The sequence below is a fragment of the Zingiber officinale genome, chromosome 4A (genome assembly GCF_018446385.1).
Source record: "Zingiber officinale cultivar Zhangliang chromosome 4A, Zo_v1.1, whole genome shotgun sequence".
NCBI classification, from domain to species: Eukaryota; Viridiplantae; Streptophyta; class Magnoliopsida; order Zingiberales; family Zingiberaceae; genus Zingiber; species Zingiber officinale.
Genome location: NC_055992.1, coordinates 3,753,611 through 3,775,864, shown reverse-complemented (window position 1 = coordinate 3,775,864; position 22,254 = coordinate 3,753,611). Strand labels below are relative to the sequence as shown.

The window sequence follows — 22,254 nt, the reverse complement described above, 5'->3', positions numbered from 1 at the left end:
TAACCAAATATTTTTTTTGTCTCTTGTTTTCTTTTTGTGTGTTTTATTTCTCATTAAACTAACGTGTGTCAAAAGAAAAATTCTAAATTATATTTATAGATAATTCACCTTCCTCTTATCAGCCTACATGGACCAACAATTATTACCATTACCAACAATTATTACCCTTTTAAAAATGTTTAATCTTAACTTCACAATTATTATTGAATAATTTTAATTAAATTTAAGAAAAAATTTATATAATAATACTTTATGTACGTAATGGTAAATTGACATGAAAAAAAACTAAAACGGGGAGCCTTTTTAATATTTTACAAAAATGAGGCGTCCCAATTGATATATCAACTTTTCTGATCTCTGGTCGATCCCCATTCCTTGTCTAGTGTTCCGAAAGGTCTTCGATCCTTAGTCTTTCCTTAATCGCCTCTATTCTCCTCCTCTTCTTCTTCTATCCTCCGCCGAGCAATCCTCGTAACCCTACCGAGCTGAACTCCAGTAAGAGACTCAAGGCGGCTTTCTGTTCTTTCTCTGCAACTAACAGCGTTATCGAGCCTGAAGAGAGCCGAGGCCTGTTCCATCTTTCCGTCTTGCAGTGTGCCGCCATGAGCTTCGACTTGGTGCTGAAGCCATGCTGCAGTGGCTGCGGCTCGGCGTCCGACCTCTACGGGAGCGGTTGCAAGCACACCACGCTGTGTCTTTCATGCGGCAAGAGCATGGCGGCCAATCGCGGCCGCTGCCAGCATTGCGGCGCCTTCATCACCCAATTGATCCGGGTGTGGGCTTGATCCGTGTTAGAACCTACGTTTTTGTTCGGATTCTGTCAGTTTTCCTTGCGTACGAAGATTAGGGTTTTTGAATGGATTCCTGTCTAGTTTCCCTCATACTTTATGTTTGATTGGTAAAAAAAGGAAACTCGAAGCATGCCTTGTGTTTAGGTTTAGTGCCTTTATAATTAACAACGGTTGAAAAATCATTCATTCAGTAGTTAATACTTAAGAGAAAAATGATGTCACTTATCCATGACTAGATCTGCCTTTTTTTAACTCTATATCTCGTCTTTTATTTATTTGGCATTCCTTACAAAATCTGGCAATATTCTTATTGAGTCTTATGTATTACCCTCTACGTATCATCAACTGTATATTTTCTGAATGAGCTCCTTAGGAAATGATTGAGTGTTTTCTGATTATAATTTTACATTGGTTCATTGCTTGGACCTTTCTTTAATTGTAACTTTGCGTTTCATCTTATGCTTAGGAGTACAATGTACGGGCAAGTGCTAGCACTGATAAGGCTTTCTATATTGGAAGGTATGTCTCCGGCTTGCCTCCATTTTCAAAGAATAGTGCAGAAAATAGGTGGTCTCTCCACAAAGAAGGTCTTCAGGGACGTCAACTAACTGACACTTTGCGGGTATGTCTATTCATTACCATGCTTTTCTACCTACTTGGCCTCTTTTTTTTTTTATCTTACTGTGCTTGAAAAATGTTCACAGCTATTGCTTGTTGGAGAATATAAGATAGTCATGGTTTAGAAGCCAAATTGTCAATTCTTATTGTCTTGGATCCTTGATCCATTCATTAAACTCCGTCTGTGACGAACAGTCATGGTCAGTCCCAAGCCTAGATAAAGGAGGATGGTTGTGTTAGGTTATCAACTAATGTTAAAACTATGATAAATATTCAATAAATGGATTCATTAAACTATTATGTTAATGCTAGGTTGTTTCCCAGAAGAAACGCGTTGCAAGGTTCGACTGTAATGTCTGGGCAAAGACTGTTACATCTCCAGAACTTGGGTGTAGTGCTAAATATGTAAGAGTTCGCATTGAATGGTCTGACTGTGGTGTATCGACAAGGACTGCTACATCTATATGAGAACTTAGGTGTAGTGTTAAATAGACAAAAGTTCTCACACCATAAGTTGGATAAGAACAAATATGAAAGAAAAACTAATAATCTAAGATTTGGAATATAGAACATAGGAACTTTCACGGGTAAATCAATGGAGGTAGTAGATACGATGATTAAGAGAAGAATTAGTATTTTGTGTGTACAAGAGACAAAATAGGTTGGCGAGAAGGCAAAATTGATAGAGAACTTAGGTTTTAACTTATGGTACACAGAAAAGAGTAAAGCAAGATATAGAGTGGATATTATTGTAGATAGTTCGTTAAAGGATGAAGTTGTAGAAGTAGTTAGAAAAAGAGATAGAATAATAGCCCTTAAGATAATAGTAGTGAAAGAAACTATGAACAAATTAGCGTATATGCATCGCAAGTAGGATTAGATGAAGCTGCCAAATTAAGGTTTTGGGACGACTTAGATGAAATATTACAAAACATTCGACCAAATGAAATGATTTTAATAGGAGGTTATCTAAATTACCATGTCGAAGTGAAAAATGAGGAATATGAGAGGGTACATGTGGTTATGCATTTGGAATGAGAAATGAGGAAGGTAAATTATATTAAATTTTGCGATAGCATATAACCTTATATTAGCTAATATATTTTTTAAGAAAATAGAGGAATAGTTAGTAATGTTCAAAACTAGGAATAATAAATCGCAAATTGATTTTCTTATGGTTAGGAAGAAAGATAAAAAGATTTATAAACATTACAAGTCATCCCTAAAGAAAGCTTAACTACCCAACATAGGTTAGTAGTGTTGGATATACATCTCAAACATAGTCTGAATAGAAAAAATATATATACAACTCCTAGAATTAAGTGGTGGAAGTTAAAAGGATAGGAAGTAAAATATATTTAAGGAGAAGGTAGGAGTACAAGCATTAGGTGAAATATACGGTGATTCTAATACGATATGGGATAAGATGGTCTCAAAGTTAAAAATAATAGCTAAGAGTGTACTCGGTGAGTCAAAGGGACGTGCACCACTAAGTAAGGAATCTTGGTGATGGAATGAAAAAGTATAAGAGAAAATGAAGAAAAAATGAATATCTTATAAAGAATTATATATTTGTATTAAAGATGAATAGGGTACTAATAAACGATGGAGAAATAAAAGAGTGTGGAAGAGGTATTTTCATCAACTTTTTAATAAAAATTTAGGTGACCAACTTAATTTAGATAATTTAAGTAGGTCAAATAAGCAGATAAATTTAAATTTTTATCGTAGAATTCAAACTTCAGAAGTAGAATAAGCTTTAAATGGGATGCACAAAAGTCGTTGGACCAGATGATATTCTGATAAAAGTATGGAAGTGCCTAGGGAAACACTGTATTGAATGACTTACAAAATTATTTAACATGATATTGAAAACGAAAAAAATGTTTGATCAATGGAGGATAAGCACTCTAGTTCCCTTATATAAGAACAAGGGAGACATACAAAATTGCAAACTATAGGGGTATTAAACTAATGAGTCATTCCATGAAATTTTTGGAAAAAGTAATAGAAAAAAAATTAAGGAGATCACGGTGACCGAAAATCAATTTGGATTCATATCTGGAAGGTTGACAATAGAAGCTAAACATCTTAGATAATTAATTGAAAAACATCAGGAGTAAAAACAAGATCTACATATGGTATTCATTAACTTAGAAAAAACCTATGATAGAGTTCAGATATTATATGGAGAATTCTAGAAAAGATAGGTGTTAGCGTAACATATATTGAACTAATTAAGGATATATACTAGGACGTAACGACTAGATTAAAGACTTCAGGCGGAGTAACTGAACCATTTCTAATAAAGATCGGATTACATCAAGGATCTGCTCTAAGTCCCTATCTTTTTACATTAATTATAGACAAACTTACTATACATATTCAAGACACATTACCGTAGTGTATGTTGTTTGTAGGTGATATTGTTTTGGTAGATAAAACACGTGAATGAGTAAATGCTAAATTAGAATCTTGGCGGGAAACATTAAAAGGGAAAGGTTTTAGGTTTAGTAGAATAAAAACAGAATATATAGATTTTAAGTTTAACAATATTTGGCGTAATGAGACAATTGTTAAGATAGGAGATGACGGGTTAAGAAAGATGGTTGAAATGGAGGAGAGCGTCGGTTGTTTTATGTGACCGTAAAATATAAGACTTAAAAGAAAATTTACAAAACCGCAGATAAATCTGTTATGTTATATGGTGTTGAATGTTGGGCTATGACTCGAGCACATGAATAGAAGATAAGAGTTGCAAAGATGAGGATGTTAAGGTAAATGTGTGGACATACAAGAATGGACGGAATAAGAAATGAGAACATTAGAGAGAAAGTCGAAGTTGCATCTATTGAGGGAAAACTCTGATAGACCCATTTAAGATGGTACGAGCATATAATTAGACGACCAATAAATGCTCCAATTAGGCGATGTGAAACTATGACAAACATGCATATGAAATGAGGAAGAGGAAAAAAAAAAAGACTTGATTAGCAATAATAAAATAAGATAAAATTTATTTAAGTATAGATGATGATATAAGTAGGAAATAGAGCTAAATAGTATAAAAGGATCCGTATAGCCGAACCCTAGTGGGATAAGACTTGGTTGTTGTTGTTGTTGTAAGATTTTGTATCCCAATAGGATTGATTTTAGTGCATGCACTGAGTCTTCATCTAAGTTTATTACAACCTAACCAAAGCATGAAGACATATATATCTATACTCAGCAATATTTTTGTCTTTTAAAAAAAATTCTAATGCTCTTATTTTAATATATTAGAGACAAAGAACTGCTCACAACCTTGGATTTTGTAGGTTACATCAATTAAGGTTGAACATCTGGAAAATCCCTAGTTGTTGTCTTGTTGACTATACTACTCAATCAGTTGGGTTAAGCATGAATCTGTATGCATATTTGATTCCGCTAAACAGTCATGAAGGTGCTGCACCAACATTGCTGGAGAGTGCACAAAGGCATGCTACCTTGGTCGAGACCAAATGATGCGGGACGACAGAGCAAACTGGTAGAGAACCCATAATTTATGACTCGGGATGAACCACAGGATGGTCTACCAATCAAATCAAAGCTTGTTTTGGCTCCGAATATTTTTATCCTTTTTTGTTATTATTTTTATTATTTTTCAAGTCTAGGGTTTATGGGTATTTTTGTCTTTCGCAGGGTTAGGGTTTGAGTCTATTTAAATACCTGTTTAATTGTTTTTGGCAAGTTTTTGATTAATAAGAATTTATGGCCGTGCCATTTCTTCCCAAACGTCGAGTTTGGTTGTCTATCTCCTTGTATAATACGTAATCAACAGGGTTTAAAAGAATATGGTATTCGTGTGCAAATCAATGAAATTGATAGTTATCCGCTACTTTAGTTGGTATTAGAGTCAAGTTGATCCGGTGGAATCATGTCACCGAGAAGACATTAATGCGTCGACCAACCAAATTGAAGCTTGTTTTGACAATGATGTAGTGGATAACTATCGAAGACTGATGCGGGAATGACATAGCAAATTTTCGAAGGCCATATATCAGAATAAGGCTATGTTTTTTTTTTCACTTATAGCTCTCTCATAGATCTATATTTGTTGGAACCCTTAACCGTCAAATTTCAAATCCGAAAAAATTGTTTAGGGCCTTTTCGAAGGCTTCGAACATCTTTTTACTAATTTTAGTAATTTTATATTTTTGGCATTTAGGGTATTTTTGGTAGTTTTGTATTGCAATCAGGAGTTTGGGTATATATAAGCATCTTGTTTAGTTGTTTTTTAAGAGAGTTTTTTATTAATAAGAATTTGGGACCATGCCTTTTTTCCCATACATCGAGTTTGGTTGCCTATCTTCAGGCATTCTAGGGAATCAATAGATTTAGAAGATCGCTTCTCCGCAAAACGGAACCGATAGTTATTTGTTGCATCAGAATTACTAGAGTTGCGAGAGCAAGGAATGCCCAATTTTGGGTTGATGAAAAATAAGAGAAATTGATTAACTATGGATTTAGAATCCATCCTTTAATTAATTTTACATCAAGTAAACAGGGGAAAGTCTCTCAACTCTTGTATAATTCATCCTTTTCCTTGTTCATCCTTAGAGTAAACAGGGTGTTGGGGTTCAAAGTCCCACATTGGAAAGATTTGGTAAACATCATTGGTTTAAAAGAATGTAGGATATCTCCATTGGAATGAGGCCTTGGGGAGAGCCCAAGAACAAAGCCACCCAAAGTGCACAATATCATATCATTGTGGAGATATATGAACATCCTTTAGGTACAACAAATGGTATTAAAGCTACAGGTTTTGACGGATTTCTTTAATATGTTGGGGACGACTTTTGTGAAGTTTGATATGGTGAAGTTTAACGGGATCAGAAACTTCGGATTATGGCAGAGAAAAGTCAAGGACTTGTTGGTGCAACAAGGCACGGTGAAGACGCTAGGAGAAAGAAAATCGGAAAGTATGGAGAGATCAGATTGGGAAGAACTTTAGGCAAAGGCAGTGACAACAATAAGGCTTTGTCTTACGGATGATGTGATGTACCATGTTATGGATGAGGAGTCACCGGTAGCAGTTTGGCAAAGACTGGAAAGCCGATATATGTCAAAGTCAGTGACAAATAAGCTGTATCTTAAGCAGAAATTATTCGGGCTGAAAATGACAGAAGGAACCGATCTGAGCCAGCACATCAACTTATTCAACCAGATTGTGAGCGATCTGAAGCGGGTTGATATGAAGATCGAAGACGAAGACAAGGCGTTGATGTTGTTGAATTCTCTACCTTTATCTTCTACGTATGAGAATTTGGTTACTACTGTGACGTGGGGTAAGGAAACTCTCAAATTGGAGGAGATCACAGGTACGTTGTTGGATTTTCACCAAAGGAAAAAAAACAAGCGATGAAGTTTCTCAGGGAGAAGGACTTGTGGTAAATAACAACCAAGAGTGTGGTAGGAGCAAATCTCAACATGGATCTGGTAACAACAACAATCACAAGAATCAATGGATATGATTCTCTTGTGTGAGAGAATTCTAATAAAGTTTCGGCCGTTTTTGTGGAGTAGACACATCGCCGAACCACGGTAACTTTTCGTTTCTCTTCTTCTTTTCCTTCCTCGTGTTTGCTCTCCTTTTGCATGTCTTTGCCTTGTTGCTCCGCGCGATCTCTTTTTCTCTTCCTCTTCTTCCGAACCACGAGATTGAGAGGTGTTGCCCCTGTCTTTGCGCAACAATTGGTATCAGAGCCTAAGGGCGAATCCATGAGGGTCTAGGCCTCACGAGGTCAGGATGATTGGATGCTTGTAGGGAGGCCTGGAGCAGGTCAGGGTGACCGGATTCTTGCGGAGAGGCGAGTAGGTCAGGGTGATTGGATGCTCGCGAAGAGACCTGAAGCAGGTCAAGGTGATCGGATGCTCGCGGGGAGACCCGAAGTAGGTCAGGGTAATCAGATATTCGCGGGAAGACCCGAAGTAGGTCAGGATGACCGGATGCTTGCGGGAAGGCTCGAAGCAAGGTCAAAAGTGACCGGAATATGTCAGGGTGACCGGATGCTCACGGAGAGGCCTTAAGTAGGTCAAGATAACTGGATGCTTGCGAAAAGGCTTGGAGCAGGTCAGGATGACTGGATACTTACGGGGAAGTGAGTAGGTTAGGATGATCGGATACTCGCAGGGAGGCCCGAAGCAGGTCAAGGTGCTCGAAGCAGGTCAAAGTGACCAAATGCTCGCGGGAGGCCCGGAGCAGGTCAAGGTGACCAGATGCAGATGCTTGCAGGGAGGCCCAGAGCAGGTCAGAGTGACTAGATGCTCGCAGGGAGGCCCGGACCATGAGAGTAATTGTTGTCCTTCGTTTGAGAGGAAGATTGTTGGGGTTCAATTAAAGTCCCACATTAGAAATATTTGGTAAAGATCATGGGTTTAAAAGGATGTAGAATATCTCCATTGGAATGAAGCCTTTTGGGGAGAACCTAAGAGCAAAGTCATGAGGGCTTAGGTCCAAAGTGGATGATATTATGTTATTGTGGAAATGTGTGAACATTCTTTAGGCACAACATAGGGCATTAGTTCTTCCATGTATTGTGAAAGAAGTCTCTGAATTAGATTATAGTGTGCACACTACATCTTTAATTTGGATAGTTGTAATATCTTTGATAACTTTTTGCCTTATTCCTATTGCCTTATTCCTATTGTATTTCTATTCCTTTCTTGATGTATGGGACTTCACTATAATGGTGCAGGAGAAATACAAGAACAAACCGTGGATATTGGAAGATGAAACTGGCCAGTTTCAGTTTCAGGGTCAATTGGAGGGCTCACAATCTTCAACTGCTACTTATTTTCTGTTAATGATGCAAGGAAAGGAGTTTCTTGCTTTTCCAGCTGGTTCCTGGTATGAGTTGGTCTCTAGGACGAAAATATTTTTTTTTTATTTCCTTTGATTCTCAATTGTTGTTTCTCTGTTGCTATTTCTCTTGTTTTTTTTTGTTATTTCTTTTGTAAGTTAATTAACATCACATTGCTGGTCTGCCCTTGTCCCTTAAAATTGCATTCATTCCATATCAAGTATGCATTCAAGGTGGATTCCGTGAACATTCTTGGTGATTTCTACTCGGAGCTTATGGGGACTCTATATGTATCTATAGGTACAATTTTACCAAGATTGCACAATACAAACAATTGACTTTAGAAGAGGCTGAAGAGAAAATGAACAAAAGGAGGCATAATGCAACTGGATATGAGAGGTGGATGATGAAGGCAGCAATTAATGGCGCTGCTGCTTTTGGTGAATTGAAGAAAAATGAAGGTATCACCAAAGCTGAGGCTGAGGGAAGCAATAAAGCAAAGAAAGGGAAGAGCAATGATGAAGGAGATCACTCTGACAAGGGCGATGAAGATGAGGAAGAAGAGGAGGCAAGAAAGAATAGGCTTGGACTTAACAAAAAGGGTGTTGATGATGATGAAGAAGGTGCTAAAGGAGGTGATTTTGATTTAGATGATGATGACATCGAAAAAGGTGGGTCATAGTAATGTGATTTCTGATTAGTTTTGTTGCTTCTGATTTTAGTGCATGCTATTTTGTGCTTGCAGATTTATTAGGTTGAGAAGATATTATAGTTGTTTTGGTTAAATGACTTTAAATTGTTTTATACCCTCTCTTGGCTTTTTTCTTTCGTGTGGTTGCAGTATATATGCATCACATCATGGCCATAAAGAATATAATTCTATACTAGATCTAACAAAACAAAACAAGGTGAGGGCACTTTTATTTTTACTTGTGATAAAGAAATTCTTGGACTAAGTTTGTCTAGGCAAGACTCTTATTGTTTCATTCCACATATTTTCTTTGTCATTTAATACTTGTATAGGTTATATTGAGTTCTCATTTCTTTGCCTTAAATCCAACATGAATCAGTGTGGCTTGTTTGCATTTTCTTTAATGCTTTTGAAACTTTTTCAAGTGGCAAGTCTTTCATAGCTGATTATCCTTTCATTAGCTGGAAATGACTGGTTTCCAGTGACACCTTTAACTCACGTTGAGGATCAATGTTTTTGCTACTTCTCAGCTTAGTTTCTTTCATTGATGATTGCTCATTTCCATTGTTTCAGTGTATGCTGATTGTCACACATTTAAATTTGCTTGAGTTTATTAAAGTACCTGTATATTGGTGCCTGTTAGTTTCACTCAATAATTTTGGATTTTCTATATGTTTAATCTTTCATAAAGTTAGTGTTGATGATTTTGGTACATGTGTCGGTGCATTTATTCATGGATCATATTGATTTTGCATCTTTAGGTGATGACTGGGAACATGAAGAGACCTTCACAGATGATGATGAAGCTGTCGGTAATGATCCTGAGGAAAGAGAAGATTTAGCTCCCGAGATTCCTGCTCCACCCGAAATTAAGCAGGTTTCTTATGTAAAATATTTGAAAATGAGAATTTGTGGGCTTTTGGTTGCTATATGCGGGTTGGTTGCCTCAGATTTTATGGTGTTTGATCTAGTATTCATTGTTGCATAGACTATTGGATTCCTTTTGACTTATCTTTGAATGTCTTAAAATTGCTAGCTGAGAAGATTTGATAGACTACATTTCACTTTGTAGGCTTATTTACTTGTGATTCTGTCGCTAATAACTGCTTCTCATAATGAGAGTTCATATATGTTGTCTGTCCTTTTTTTTTCATGAGATATTTTACTGCTTTTGTGCATGAATTACCATTCTACATGAAATATTGCTGCTTTATGATTTGGATTTGTTAATTTATTTTAATTCTTGTTCTATGTATTCTTTGTTTGTTTGACGCAATCATAAATCACCATTCAACAGGACATCATGTTGTACTCATGATGTTGGTCAAATTTTCATTTCAGTTAGATTAGGTCAAATAATCTTAGGCAATAATCAAAAGGACGCTCCTTATTTTTGTTATCATCAAAAGGGTGTTCCATTTAAAAAGATACACATCAAAAGTGTGCCTCATCATATTTCATCTTGAAAATATCATTGTTCCAGCGTTGTTGTAACAACTTTGCCCAAACTGCTATAACATAGAGAAAAATTGTTTCAACTTAGTCAAAATTACTATACATGGAGAACTGGTATATCAAATTATTCTTTTTCAACTTGATCTAAATTGCTCAAGTTTAATTAAAATCGCTTCATTGTTATAGCATCTATGACCATAGTTGTTATAACAACAATGAAATAAGGGTATTTTTATATGAAAAATAGGATGGGAGGCCCTTTTGATATATATATATATATATATATATATATATATATATGGGACACCCTGATTTTTAGTCAATAATCTTTGTTGTATTTCCATGGTGCTCACACACATGTACATAAAATAGTGAGCAGTTGGTATTTTTTGCTTGTTTCGTATAGTTCAGAAGCTCTGACTCCTTTCTCATAAAAGCTCCTATTTGTTGATGGTGTTCTACGAAATTCTCAGGAAAATTACACTGATCTATTGTTTGGAATGCTCGTAGGATGAGGAGGATGAGGATGAAGAAGATGGTGGTCTGAGTAAATCAGGGAAGGAGTTAAAGAAACTGCTTGGAAAAGCTGCTGGATTAAATGAATCTGAGGGTGAGGAGGAGGAAGAAGAAGATGATGTAAGCACAGTTTTCTTTATCCACTTGCATTTTTGTATACAAACACATGTATATTGCCTACACTTTTCATGCACATACTACAGTTGTTTTTACATGTCTTGCTAACTGATTTGCATGATATATTATTTTAAGCACATTTATGCACTATTTTAAGCACATTTATGCACCTACTTGTGTGTCATTTATATAACTTAACAGCCATGTAGATGAGATAATTGATTCAACAACTTGATTGGTTGAACTATTGAACTTCTCACTAATATTAAGTTTATAGTAGTTCGCTCATTTGTAATCTCCTTTATTAACTCATAACTATGACCTTCATTGAGTGAAAATCGCCCCCGGTTAATGGTTTACATCATCCTTAAGATCTAAAGGTCAACATAACCCGAAATGCTTAATTGGCAATATATGAGGTTGATTAATGCCTTCGCCATCAGACAAGAAACCATTCCACACTCTTTGTCATGTTTATGGTTAAGCTTTGATTTAACGCCATTTGTAACAAACTAATCAGATGAGAGAAATTAATTTATTAAGTTTGAGGCCCAACAATTGATCCAAAATCTTGAAGTCCGAGTTGGTAATACTTTTGCTCATTTAAGTTTGAGAAATGATATTCTTAAGGAAGTTTCTTAAGGAAAATTCTTAAGGATAGACACATAAATGATGGGACCCACAAAAAGTGAAATGGTGGGTCCCATCATGTATGTGTCTATCCTTAAGAATTTTCCTTATGAATATCATAGCTCTTTAAGTTTATAAGCTCTCTCTGCAAGTGCAGATTAGGTCCTCACAATCTTTCACTTAAGACTCATTCGTCATCACTACCTAAATCCAAGTATAACTCAAACTATCTGTAATTGGTAACATGTGAGCTTTAAAGCAGTGCCTTCATAAAAACAGCCAATTCCTACTCTTCACCATTCCTCTAATAAGAATGCACCATTTGTCACGATCAATATTAATAGGTATAGGAGGAACCAACCAAATGACTTTGTTGGGGCCAGCTATACGCAAAATGAATTCGTCTTTGTAAATCCCTGGTCTAGCGCATAACTCCATGTGGGAGTAAATATGGCGTCAAATTCATATTAACTGTTTTTGCATCCAAAAGATATATTCCACCAAACTACCTTAGTTTTCTTGAAAATATTGAATAGGCTTGAGAAAGACTTAAAATTAAATAAACTCTTGTTATTCATGACTGGAATACATATATCTATTTCCTATACCATCCGGCTGATTGCTTTTCCCAGACTAAGCTCTTCTGGGACTTCATGGTCTCAAGTTCTCACATACTTCACCTTTTCTCATTTTTGAATCAAATGCTGTCTTTTTATGGTGATCGTCCTCTATTGGCTACATACTTGGCTACTTGAATCAGGCTGTTAGTAACCAACATTTTTGTTGATTCAAATATGAGAAGCTACTCATCTCTAGTTATTCTTTCAAATGCTAGGAGGAAATGCAAGATATTTGTCAACTTTGATTTACTATTAATGTAGATTGTTGTCATTGAACTTGGACTATGCTATTGTTTGGGACTCTTTTTAACTCTTGAAATCATCTTTCATTTCTAGGATGATGAAATTGGCATGTCCCCTGTGTTAGCACCAAAACAAAAAGATACTCCGAAGGATGAACCAGTAGTAAGTACTCCCTCCAGGGCAACACCTCCCCCAGTATCTGGCCGGTCCACTCCATCTGCATCTAAATCATCAAAAGCAAAGAGGAAACCTGGTAGCGACGAGAAGAGTAGTAGTAGTAATAATTCTGTGCCTGCAAAGAAGGTGAAGCTGGAAAATGTATGTATCTCCTTACGTTCTTGTTAGTTTTCTTATGCATTTGCGGTTACCAATTATGCGATTCCTCTTTGTCAGTCAATTGTTAAAGATGAGCCTGTCAATTCATCTAAACCTAGTGTGTCCACAAAACCACCATCTACAACTGCTAGACCTGGTTCATCGACACCTTCTACAGCAGCAGTCACTGAGGAGGAAATTAGAGCTGTTGTTGCTGCTGGTGGTCCTGTGACGACACAGGATTTAGTTGCAAAATTCAAATCCAGACTGAAAGCTCCGGAGGTACATTTCATTATCTGATTCTATCACTGATAAACAGCTACTTGCTGTAAATACAAATACAAAACTCAAGCTTGCGATTCCAAATCTTGGATCAATCACTAGAATCCTTTAATCTGACTGTCTATTATTCAAGAGACCTACACTTTTAGGCATTGAAATCAATCTTATTGCGTGACCTTAAAACTAAGAACATCATCAACCAACTTGAAATTTATAACAAGAACCCTCCCTACCTCTAGTAAACTAATTCAAATGGTGTTTTCATTCTTTTTATGTTTTCAGGACAAGAAAATCTTTGCTGACATTCTCCGCAGAATATCCAAGATACAGAAGGTCAATGGTCATAACTACGTTGTGATCAGAGACAAATAGTCCTTCAATATCGCACTGAGCGAACGGATTAGCACACACTGATGCGTTGAAAAATCTTTGGCTGATGCAGTGTTTTCTAAATTATCTCCTCGGATTTATTGCTCTATGGATTAGTATTTAAGCCCGAAAGGGTTAAACAAAAGGTTTCGATTTTATGAGTAAATGCACTTGTGTAGTGTTTTCTTTTGTATCACAGCTTTCTCTACTTTGATCGATAAAATATATTTATTGTCAGGACATACACTTTAGGAATTACTAAAGATTATTTATTTCTCAACAAATTCAGTCATCAATTGATTCTAATCAGTCGGCTGTAATGAAGTTATCGGCTGTAATGAAATTAACCTTCAATTGTCTAGGGGAACATTTAAAGACTTTTTGGTTAAAAGAAGTTTTGAAAAAATGAATACGGACAGAGTTCGGAGAACATTAAAAGTGAGTTGGTTGCATTTGGCATGCTCTTAAGGTTTGACTGAGTTAATTAATTGGAATTAGAGTGTTTAATGATCTCATGTGCTCAGAATTAAGGAAAATGATCACAAACAGATCTGTATGATGCGTCTTTAATGAACTCATTGCAATATCCATTGTTAAAAAGTGTGTTCGAGAAATCAAAATGGAAATTATTCGATCAAAAAATAAGAAAGCAGCACAGCTTGCAGACACAGAGCAATCAACAGGGTTTTGTTTTGCCTATCAGCAAGCGGCCGGAGGTTTATCGACCCATCGAATTCGGCACCCTCTTAATTGCAATTTCTCGATCAGCAATGGCGAAAGGAGGTTCCTCATTCCGGTGAGGAGCTTCAACTTCTTTAACTTTTCATAGGAAGCTCTCAGGGCAATCTCAAACCACTCAATTGGCACAAGACTGAGATGTACCAACTTCACATCTTGTAGGCATTTCAGAGTTCCAAGTAACATGCACAAACCCATGCCTGAAACTGGACAGTATGATATATTTATCTGCAAAAAGATTGTTGAATTAGATCGAACAAGCTTCTTTTAAGATCTTCGACATACAATAAGTTAGTTTTTATTTTTGAGATTATAAGTTACTAACCTGTCTGAGGTTTTCAGTATACTGGGCAAGAGCAAATAGACCTTCATCATTTACCAAATTGCAGCGCTTCAAATCCAGCTCAGAAAGGCGTCGACAACCGATGGCGATTTTTGCAATGCCTGAACTTGAAACGTGAGGCAAACCTCTCAGTTCCAGATCACGAAGGTCTACCAAATGACTGACTTGCTTCAGACCTCGGTCAGATATCTTCGTGCAGTAGCAGAGGTTTAACTTTTGTATCAACTTGCAACCAGTTGCTATGGCAGCTAAACCATCATCAGTAACCTCAACGCACCTGTGCAGTCAAGTTTGTTTGAAATTTCCTTCAGATTTGAAGGACATGCAGAAGTTGAATGTATTGCATATGAAAACAGACATACCGGTAAAGATCAAGTTCGTGAAGCTTTCTGCAGTTGGATGCAATATGAACAAGGCCTTCATCGGAAATCATATAACAAAGGCCTAGTTTCAAGACTAGCATCTTTGAACACCTAGACAAATTCTGCATCGCTGGAAGAGAGATGGAAATTAATACAATGCAACTAGAAACATAGAAACACAAGCTATTCATGATTCAACAATGATGAGAACAATAACTTACCAGTATCAGTTATACTGCAGTCTGTGAGATCTATCTCCTCAAGATTGGAGCAACAAGTTCCAATATATTCCAGACCCTTATCGGTTATTAAACTGCAGGACTCTAATCGGAGGCATCGAAGCTGTTTACATTGATCTCCTATAGCCATAAGGGCTTTGTCTGTAAGCAGACGACAGCATGTCAGATCAATAGTTGTTAAGTGAACGCAACTAGCTACAAGCTCACAGATCCCCTCATCAGTCACCCATTGGCATTTGCTAAGCCCTATCTTAGCTAAGTTCTTGCAGTTCAGACCAATTATCTTAAGACTTGATGCAGAAACTTGAAAACCATCAAGTTTCAATACTGTCAAGCTATCCTTCAAACCATTCAACTTCGAAAGGAAGAGCGGCGCCAGCTCCTGCGATGTACAACTTCCACATGAACACTAGCATAGAAGAAAAACAGTATTGTGACTTTTCTTCAAGTAAATTGTGCTTATTTCTAAGTGTCTAAACCTTACAGGAAAACAATCTCCAACATTGAGTTTCTGAAGACAATTGCTTCCTTCAATCACTGAGGTTAAGCCACTAGAAGTCACATTTTCACAACGAGAGACGTTGATGCTCTGCAATAAAATATAAACAAAAATCATTGTCTGTTATATCCCAAGCGATTGGTTGAACTATCAACATCTGCATTAGTATTATTGACTAAACGTATCAGGAACCAACTGCTATGCTTCTCTTCAAATACATTGGCTTGGTGATTCCCACAGAGCCACGACTGTCGCTCGAAATAAAAAAAGGAACAATATTCAACAACACTTACCCGTAATGAGTTGTTTCGGTGCTTTAGAGATTGTAATCCCTCATCATCTATATCGGAGCATCCTACCATATTCAGAACTTCCAGCTTGCCAAGAGAGGAAATGGAGTTGATCGATCTATTCGTAATCTGAAAAGAGAAATAGATGACAACGCATGAGATCTCCACCAAATGGGGGAAAAAAACACCTTTTAGATAAGTAACTAATACTGGCTAACAACCAGTATTGCATGGAAAGATCTTACTAGGCGAAGTTGAAAACTTGAGATATAAATCCCATAAAAAAATTACAATAAACAACATAAAGGAGATTAACTAGTATACTTTCAAATGATCTCCTTGGTGAATATTTTGGGGATCAAAAGATATCTTTTTGATATGACAATCGATGGAAATTCGATGTGGAAACTGGAAAGTTACCTTGAGATATGAGATGTCCAACTCCTTCAGATCCTGGCACTTCTTAGCGAGCAGATCGATCCCAATATCGGAAATCTCCAGACACCACTTGATTCCGAGTATCTCCAGTCCGGCGCACCCCACCGCCACCGTCGCGAGCCCGACATCTGTCAGCCCGAGGCACTTATCCAATCGCAACTCCTTCAACCCGGCGGCCGCCGCAAGCGCGGCGGCCTCCCGATCCCCCACCCCGACGCAGTGTGACAGGTCCACAGCCTCCAGGTGCGGGCACGCATCCACGAGAGCCATCAGGCCTCGCCACCCAACCCCACTGGCGCGGCTAAGGCTTACGGATCTGAGCCGCAACAGATCCACCCCGGCAGCGAGGGCTGCAGAGAGGGAGCGGTCGTCGAGGGCGGGGCAGGCAGAGAGATCGAGGCGCTCAAGTCCAGCGGCAAAGCGGCGGAGCAGGCCAGTGAGGGCCTCGAGGCGGAGGACGCGGAGCGAGCGCCGATGGAGTTCCTCGGCGCGGAGGAACCCGCGGCAGACGAGCCGGCAAGACTTGCGGTCTCGGGGGTCGGGTACACGGTCGAGGATGTTGGCGAGCAAGTCGAGGGGGAACACGGTTGCCATGTCGCAATCGCAGGGTGGCTGCCTATTCATCGCTGCTTCAGCAGGACGTCGAGAGCATCAGGTGGGGATGAACAGGAAGGAGGGGAGAGGGACAAAGGGGTGCAGAATGGGGAAGATAGGAGCGTCGGAGAAGCTGGTCGGCCGGCGGAGCAGCGAGTCTCTTCCTCGTCGGGATCGCATGACTCAAAGAAGAAGAAGAAGAAGCAGATCCGTTTCCCTTCAAATTCCTTCCTCTCTAGCAAACGAGAGAGAGAGAGAGACGAAGAGCCGAAGAAGCGAGGCCTGATCCGGTTACCGCCTCCACCGAGTGCTCATATCTCGTAATAAACAAACCAAATGACTAAAATGCCCTCATAGATCTCTATTGTTCAAACGAAAGGGCTATATGGTAAAAGTGTACGAGGAGGATCACATGGCGGTTGGGGATTGGAGAAGGCGTTACCTGGCGATGGCAGCGGAAGGGTGGGGGCGCAATGGGTACCCCCCGTCCCAAGTACAGGGGCCGTTCGGGATCGTGCAAGCTGTCCCTCCCCTCTCTTTATGATTTATTATTATTATTTATCAAATTAATTATTTATCTGGATAATTACATGAAAAAATTGCTCTTTCTTTCTTTCTTTCTTTCCGTTTAATAATTCATTTCATTCCATTTCATTGGATCCAGGAAGGGAATCGTGTTAGAGTGCGTTTCCGTGGTGTAGTATATTTTATTGATGCTAATTCCAGCGTAATGGATGCCGATTCGGGTAACGACGACATCGAGAGGCGGCAAATTCCGTACGGCAAAAGCAGCGACGAAAGAGAGAAAAAGGCTGGGGCCCGCGCGGAGTGGCGCGTAAGCCCGTACGCACCTGAGGACGGCTGTACCCGCTGGTTGCCGTATCTGATGGGAGAAGCTGGGCTCCGCGGAAAGTATAGAGGACAGTGGTGGATTTAATGCTGCAATCTCGATTAAATTTAAATAATTGATGAAATTCGATTAATTCATTTTTTTTAAAAAGAAAAATCTTGATTATTTTATTTATTAAAACTTTAATTAAATCGAATCAATCAATGACACGGATTTACATATCCTTTCGGATGGATTTAGTGGTTAACATACGAAGTATTATCATCATGAGATCTGAGGTTCGAATCTTAGTAAAGTCGAGATAAATGTCTCTCTTATATGTTAGTCACTATTCCAAAGACTAGTAGTTGTCACTCGCCCGTGATTTACCTCCTCTGTGTTGGCCCTGGGATGGATTGACGGGGGCACTGAGGATGAACATATTCACCTTTTACCACCATAATGAATCGATTGTTGCCCTTGGATTGAGACCGTTAGTAGTTATATGTTTGTTTTCATAGGTTTGAGGCAAAGCTAAGAGATATTTCTCTAATTTTAATTCTGAGAGTCTTAAGTAATTAGAACGGTACGAGTTAAGCTGATTCAAACAATAAAAGATTCGAACTCAGGCTTGATTGTTATCCTTAAATTTGAGCTCGGTTCGAGTTTGATTTAAGCTTTAGTTTTAACGCTCGAGTTCGGTTTTAATAAAACTAAATAGTTCGAATTTAATTCAAACTTTAGTTCTTAAGATCGAGTTCGACTCGAGCTTAGCTCGAAAAAATCTCATTTAAAATTAAATGAGCTTAGTTATATATATATAGTCTCTTAACAAAAATATGTTTGTGAGATTCTAAACAAATATATTCATAAGCTCATGAATTAAATATTGTTAAAGTCGAGCTCAGTTTGATAATATTTTCGAGCTCGAAATCATGTTCGAACTCGGCTCGTTAACTTAATCAGATAAATTTGAACGAATATTTTTCGATCAAAATTTGAATAGCTCATAGATGACTCCCTGCACGTATAAATTCGTTGTAAAGAAATAAAAAAAGATTATAGAAAAAAATATTATAGATTTTTTTAATGTAAAAAAATAATAGGAAAAAAATAGTAAAACAAAGTCTTGGTCAACAGCTATACCTATTGGTTTACCGGCAGGCAGTCCAGGCACACATAATAAAAAGCATTGCCTTTTATATAATTTATCTCTTCTTTGTTCATCCTTCGAATTAATTAATTAATCATCCTAAAAAATTTCTCATTAATTATAGAATAAATTTAAAAACGTTCGAAATAATTTATCTAGACTTGTGATGGCAAATTTCTTTTGCTAATTTTAAATCTGACAGCGACTCTCGTGCCTTTGGTGGTTGATAGGTATTAATTATGGATTCAGTTGATAGTTACTTAGGGAGATAAATTTATGCATAATTTTAAATAATATATTTGCATGGCATGAGATGCGCCACCCAAATACTTTAAGAAGGAAGGCATGTGACCACCACTCAATAAGTTAGATTAGTTGCTTGAAAAATAATTAAGATATTGATTTAATGACTCGACTTTAATGCTTTTTTGTCCGTTGTGATGGTCAAAAGCATTGGTCAAACATATCTCAATTTTCTATATTGTTCCTAGTTGGAGTGTTAGGGAGATTTTTTTTTCATATCTTCAGAGGTAAATTGTAAAAGAGTTAATATAGTTACTAATATAATTATATCAGACAATACTAAATCACTAAAATCTAATCAATCAGAATATATTTTATAAGTTATTATGAAAAATATTTTAATAATATCATCTTTATATATTAATTACATATATGTATTACAATTCAATTCTAATCCGTCAAATTCTGACCAAATAGTACAGTTCTGATTATCGAATTATATAACTAGAAGCGTACTATGGGATTTCAAGCAACTAATAAAAAGTGACGAATATTCATAATTCCTATTACGAAATCTAGGATGAAATAAAAGGGATTACCTCACTTCTTTTTCATTTAAAACGGGTAACAACAATGATCGTAGGTCAATTTTCCAAAAGGCATATTCAAGTTTACAAATTTACTAAAACACACATGCTACTTTGTTATTTAATAAAATATGCACCTTTTTACAATGCTTTTACCACTCTACCCTCCTGATTACCTCTCTTTTTATTTTCTCTATCATTTCTCTCTATCTTCTCTTTCCTCCTATGCATGTAATGTTTCTTCTCTTTTCTCTCCTCTTTTTTTTTCCTCTCTTTTGCACGTAAATTCTTCTAAAAATATTTTAGCGCCTTTGATAAGCCAAAATAAATAATGGATAGTATATTTAAACTTCTTGCAACCTCAGAAATCCACAGGAACTTAAATGAGTGCAATTGAAGCTCTCTAGGTCCATCAGTGGATTTTGGTCGAAACCCACGGATGAACATAAAGAGATCCGATTGCACCCATTTCAGTTCCTATGAATTTCTGGGGTTGCAAGGAGTTTAAATATGCTATTCATTGTTTATTTCGGCTTCTCAGATCTGTTAAAATGTAATAAGGAAGAATCACTAAAATTCTCCACGTTGGGGCTGATATGAAATGATATCAGGCCCACGTTGGGCCTAATATGATTCCATATCAGGCCTAACGTGAAAAATTTTGGCGATTCTTTTTTATTATATTTTAACACCTCCAAGAAGTCAAAATAAATAATAGATAGCGTATTTGAACTCCTTGCAATCTTAGAAATTCACAGGAACTGAAATAGATGCAATCAGAGCTCTCTAGGTCCATGAGTGGGTTTCGACTGAAACCTACTCATGGACCTAGAGATAGGGATGACAATTTCACCCGAACCCGATGGAGAATCCGACATCCGACCCGAATGGAGGAGGGTATGGAGGGACTATCAATACCCGATACCCGACCCAAATACCCGATTAAATAATATATATACATATATTAAAGAAAATTTTCTTTTTTCAAAATCAACTTACTATTTTTGTTGATATTAGGAGGAGATTATATAGATGTTTAATCTATTTTTTTAATTATATATATATATATATATATATATATATATATATATATATATATTAATAGGTTGTTAATTTTAATATATTTTTGTTGAATGATAATAGTTGGATAGAAAGAAGAAAAATTATAACTATAGAAGATATCCGATCATTTAATGAGTATGGGTATACCCATCGGAGATCCTATACCCGATGGGTATGGGAACAAAGGATATAGAATCTGATCCGAACTCGACCCATTGCCATCCCTACCTAGAGAGTTCTGATTGCACATATTTCAGTTTCTATAAATTTCTGGGATTGCAAGGAGTTCAAATATGCTATCTATTATTTATTTTAGCTTATCTATTGCTGCTAACTTGACTTAAAAGTTCGAGAAGGTGTTTAGCTTTTATGTGTTAGGCAACTCAACCCTCTCCAGCCAGCCGACCCGGACCAACAGAAAGGCTTCTCCTTGTTAGTGGCGGTAAAGAGAGAGGGGAGAGGGAGAGGAGAAGGGAAATTGGGTTAAGGTTTTCCAAAAACCTTATATGTCAATTAATGATCTCATGTGTATAATTTTCTTGCAACCACATCAATATATAACCCTCGTTAATGAGTTGGATTAGAAAGTACAAATCCAACTCATTATCCCTTAATAAAAAATTAGCCCATTAACCCTTTGGTTTGGTTCACAACTAAACCAAATTGGTTCATGACTAATTCATGATTAAACCAAATATGATCAAACTCTTTCATAAGAGATGTCGCTCATCCGTGCTTCCATTGCAACAAATATTGTCATATGTCTTATGTATGGTCCAACCAAACATTTATCTCTTGATCTAAGAATCATATTCTTTAACTTATTTTATGTCTTTTAGAGACTCGTTAGTGCGTATGACCCAATAGGTTTTCGATTTATCTTGATCGTCCATAATTAATTACTTAATTATAAAACGATCATGAGTGACATCTAGTAGTACATCATAATCTCCAATTAGTCGGAAAATCATAATTGATTTTAGAATTAATTTTAAACCCATCAGCAGCTACAGTGAATCGTGTCTCGTTCCTTTCACCCGTCTTATACCCACTTGGTTCAGGACATGGTCTATGTGTCTTGTCCCCACTAGATTGATTACGTCACACCTAGCCCAAGTAATGCTTCCTTGTTCTGTAGATTCAAATTACTCATATATGTGTACAATAGTCTTACACTTTTAACATGTGATGCTTTGGCCAAAGACTTTGAGTAATAATCCTGACGAGTGGTCATAGGGTATACGTCTCCTCGCAAGGAGCGGTGAATCCTCTGTGGCTATCCAAGCACCTTCGGGCACTTCAACTTATACCAAATCATCTCAGGTCCACACCTCAATGAGATACTTGCTTAAGATGTCAAAGTATAAGTCTCCATGATCAAAATAACT

At 37.2% G+C, this 22,254-nt stretch overlaps 2 protein-coding genes across 3 annotated transcripts; one reads left to right on the top strand and one right to left on the bottom strand.

Moving 5' to 3' along the window:
- Positions 1-350: 350 nt before the first annotated feature.
- Positions 351-13,729, top strand: LOC121969324 (transcription initiation factor IIF subunit alpha-like). Its single transcript, XM_042519351.1, has 9 exons — positions 351-773; positions 1,258-1,413; positions 8,147-8,298; positions 8,552-8,922; positions 9,704-9,819; positions 10,908-11,033; positions 12,617-12,841; positions 12,917-13,120; positions 13,403-13,729. Exons 1-9 carry the CDS (start codon positions 603-605, stop codon positions 13,490-13,492), a joined length of 1,611 nt encoding a protein of 536 aa, XP_042375285.1. The 5' UTR covers positions 351-602; the 3' UTR covers positions 13,493-13,729.
- A 296-nt stretch (positions 13,730-14,025) lies between these two features.
- On the bottom strand, positions 14,026-17,299 carry LOC121969323 (F-box/LRR-repeat protein 3-like). 2 transcript variants are annotated; one of them, XM_042519349.1, is made up of 7 exons: positions 16,381-17,299; positions 15,964-16,089; positions 15,656-15,760; positions 15,154-15,580; positions 14,933-15,062; positions 14,553-14,847; positions 14,026-14,455 (listed from the first exon to the last, which is right to left on the bottom strand). In XM_042519349.1, exons 1-7 carry the CDS (start codon positions 17,020-17,022, stop codon positions 14,189-14,191), a joined length of 1,992 nt encoding a protein of 663 aa, XP_042375283.1. In that variant the 5' UTR covers positions 17,023-17,299; the 3' UTR covers positions 14,026-14,188. The 2 variants fall into 2 exon arrangements, with proteins under 2 accessions (XP_042375283.1, XP_042375284.1); XM_042519350.1 differs by having other exon boundaries at positions 15,154-15,553.
- Positions 17,300-22,254: the final 4,955 nt, after the last annotated feature.